This window comes from Lolium rigidum, chromosome 2 (assembly GCF_022539505.1).
Source record: "Lolium rigidum isolate FL_2022 chromosome 2, APGP_CSIRO_Lrig_0.1, whole genome shotgun sequence".
NCBI lineage: Eukaryota > Viridiplantae > Streptophyta > Magnoliopsida > Poales > Poaceae > Lolium > Lolium rigidum.
In genome coordinates this window covers 166,054,891-166,057,224 of record NC_061509.1, presented here as the reverse complement: position 1 = coordinate 166,057,224, position 2,334 = coordinate 166,054,891, and the positions used below count along the sequence as shown (strand labels likewise).

General features: G+C 56.0%; 1 protein-coding gene across 1 annotated transcript; it reads right to left on the bottom strand.

The window, feature by feature from the left end:
• Window positions 1-649: 649 nt before the first annotated feature.
• On the bottom strand, window positions 650-1,449 carry LOC124687644. Its single transcript, XM_047221411.1, has one exon. It carries the CDS (start codon window positions 1,379-1,381, stop codon window positions 881-883), a length of 501 nt encoding a protein of 166 aa, XP_047077367.1. The 5' UTR covers window positions 1,382-1,449; the 3' UTR covers window positions 650-880.
• Between the last annotated feature and the right edge of the window lie 885 nt (window positions 1,450-2,334).

Sequence of the window (2,334 nt, the reverse complement as noted above, 5' to 3'; positions counted from 1 at the left end):
ACTTTTAAAAATTTAAATGTAATAAGTATGACTTCGTTGAATTCCTTATTTTGTTGTTTCGAAACTTCATAATTGATGCAAACGCCGAAATGCGTCGGGCCGCTGGAGCCACCCTAGGTGCAAACGGACGCGCGGACAAAAATGGTATATCTCGCGTCCGCCGCGCGAGGCAAACGGACATTTCAGACGTGCGAACTGCGTTGCCCTGCTGGAGATGCCCTTAGTATTGTACACTTGTACACGCCAAGAACGTACACCGATGAGAAATTTCGCCAAGAACGTACACCGATGAGAAATTTCGCTGGCAAGGCATTATTGGCGTGACTTTTAGGCCAGCGCGCGTATTGCTTTGCTGCTACTGACAGTCGTTTCGTCAAATCAGTTGGCGCCGTTGGCACAGCAGCTCTTGGCATATTCGCCCGTATGGTTGGTGAAAAATGGCAATCACCGATGGTGCCTGCCCGTGCTGACGCGCATGCAGATAAGGACAAGCCACTCGAAGAAGAAGTCGCCCATTGATCGTCGTCTTCACGACAAATCATTTAGCAGCTGATTTGATCCCTTGCGAGCAGCACAACAACAAAAATCAGAAAAAGTTGCGTGTTCTCTTGGAAAAATACTGCACACAGCTCACAGCTCACAGCAGCGATGAACAGGGTAAGAACAAATGATCATCATTCAGTGAATCAGTATCCGCTCCTCTCTCTCTTTCTCCCCAGGCCAGAGGGACAGTTAAAACGGCTCTGTCAAAAAGACCAAATATTACTTGCTGTTCGTAGGTCGTAGCTAGCAAACTTAACCCTGATCGATCTGTCAAAAACGGAACTACAGCTAGCAGTAGCGACGACGCCGGCCCGAGGCCCGAGTAGGCACGCGAGGGTCAGGCCTGGAAGCCCGTCTTCTTCCAGACGGCGTCGCGGACCTTGAGCATCCTGCCGACCCCCATCCCGTCGTTGACCGAGAGGGAGGCGGCCCTGCGCCGCCACGCCAGCTCGTGCGGCGGCACCAGGTTCGCGCCGTCAACGCCGACGTCCTCGTCGTCCGCGTCGTCCAGCTCCCACTCCCCGGCCGCCTGGTGCGCCTGGTACTCGCCCCCGAGGATCTTGGACCAGTCCGGGATGGCCACGGGCAGCGAGCCATGTGCGGCTCCCCTTCCCGCCATCGCCGGCTTCGTCTTCCGCCCGGGCCGAGCGGCCGGGACCGTGCTGCGTGCCCGGGGCGCCTCCGCCGGCTCCTCCTCCGCCGGGCTGAACGACCCCCAGACGTCTGACTCGTCGAACTCGTCGGGACCGGCTGCCGGCGCCTGGTAGATCGGGAGGCAGGTCGGCGCGAAGTGGTTGTAGAAGCGCTCCGTCGCCGCCGACCGCGTGCTCCTCGCCATTTCTCTAAACGGCAGGCGTGCCGGCCGCGCGCGTGCGCCGTACGTGGCGCGCGGTGAGATGAGAAGGATCGTGACGCGCGCAAGGAATGCGGCGCGGGAGAGAAGGCGCGCTGATCAGGACCTTGGATTCGAAACCGCGGCGGGGGAGAAGAGAAGATGGAAGAGAAGGTAGGCGGAGGGAGGGAGGGAGGCGTGCGCCGGCGGTTCGGCCGGGATTTATACTCGCCGGAAGGACGAGAGCGGAAAGCGGGGGGAAGCGGATAAGGCCGTTTACGGAGTGACGGTTTTACCCCCGACGCGTCGGATCGCTACGTGGACGAAACACAATATCCACTCTCGGGCCGATGCCAACCGGGCCCCGACGCGGCTTCGCGGCGTCAGACCGCCACGTAGTGTATGTGTTTGTGTGGTTTGTGGTGTGGTGGTACATTAGGATCACTTGTGGTGCTCCGTCAAGAAGAAGAAAAAAAAAGGATTTTTCGTGTGGCGCTGGCTGGCGCGTTGCTATTGGCGGCTGCTAATGTGGTGGGCCTAGTGATTTTGTTTGCGGATAAGAAGCTCACCGATTTGAGAGATGATCAGCAAAGTCTTATCCGTACGGCGACCGGAATTAAGAGAAGAGTTTCCTTGCAATTTGATCTTCTCAGATTAATCTTGTGCTGATGCATGATGCTATTTATAGAAAGTGTTTTCTTTGCAAGCAAGCAAAACAATAAGTATGGATGGTGTCTAGTCACACTGCCCGCGCGTAGTTGTGGATGGCTTATCCGGACTGTAACTCTTCCATACGTGTCAGTCAGTAACACCCATAGCCATAGGATATCCTTTGACGACTGGTGAGAGATGTACATGGACGTACATGCGTCTACATCAGTGGATGAAGATCTGCACTGGTTTTCTCCGCGACAAGATTAAAGCTCGCTAGCTAGCAATTGTCCACCATAATTGATGCC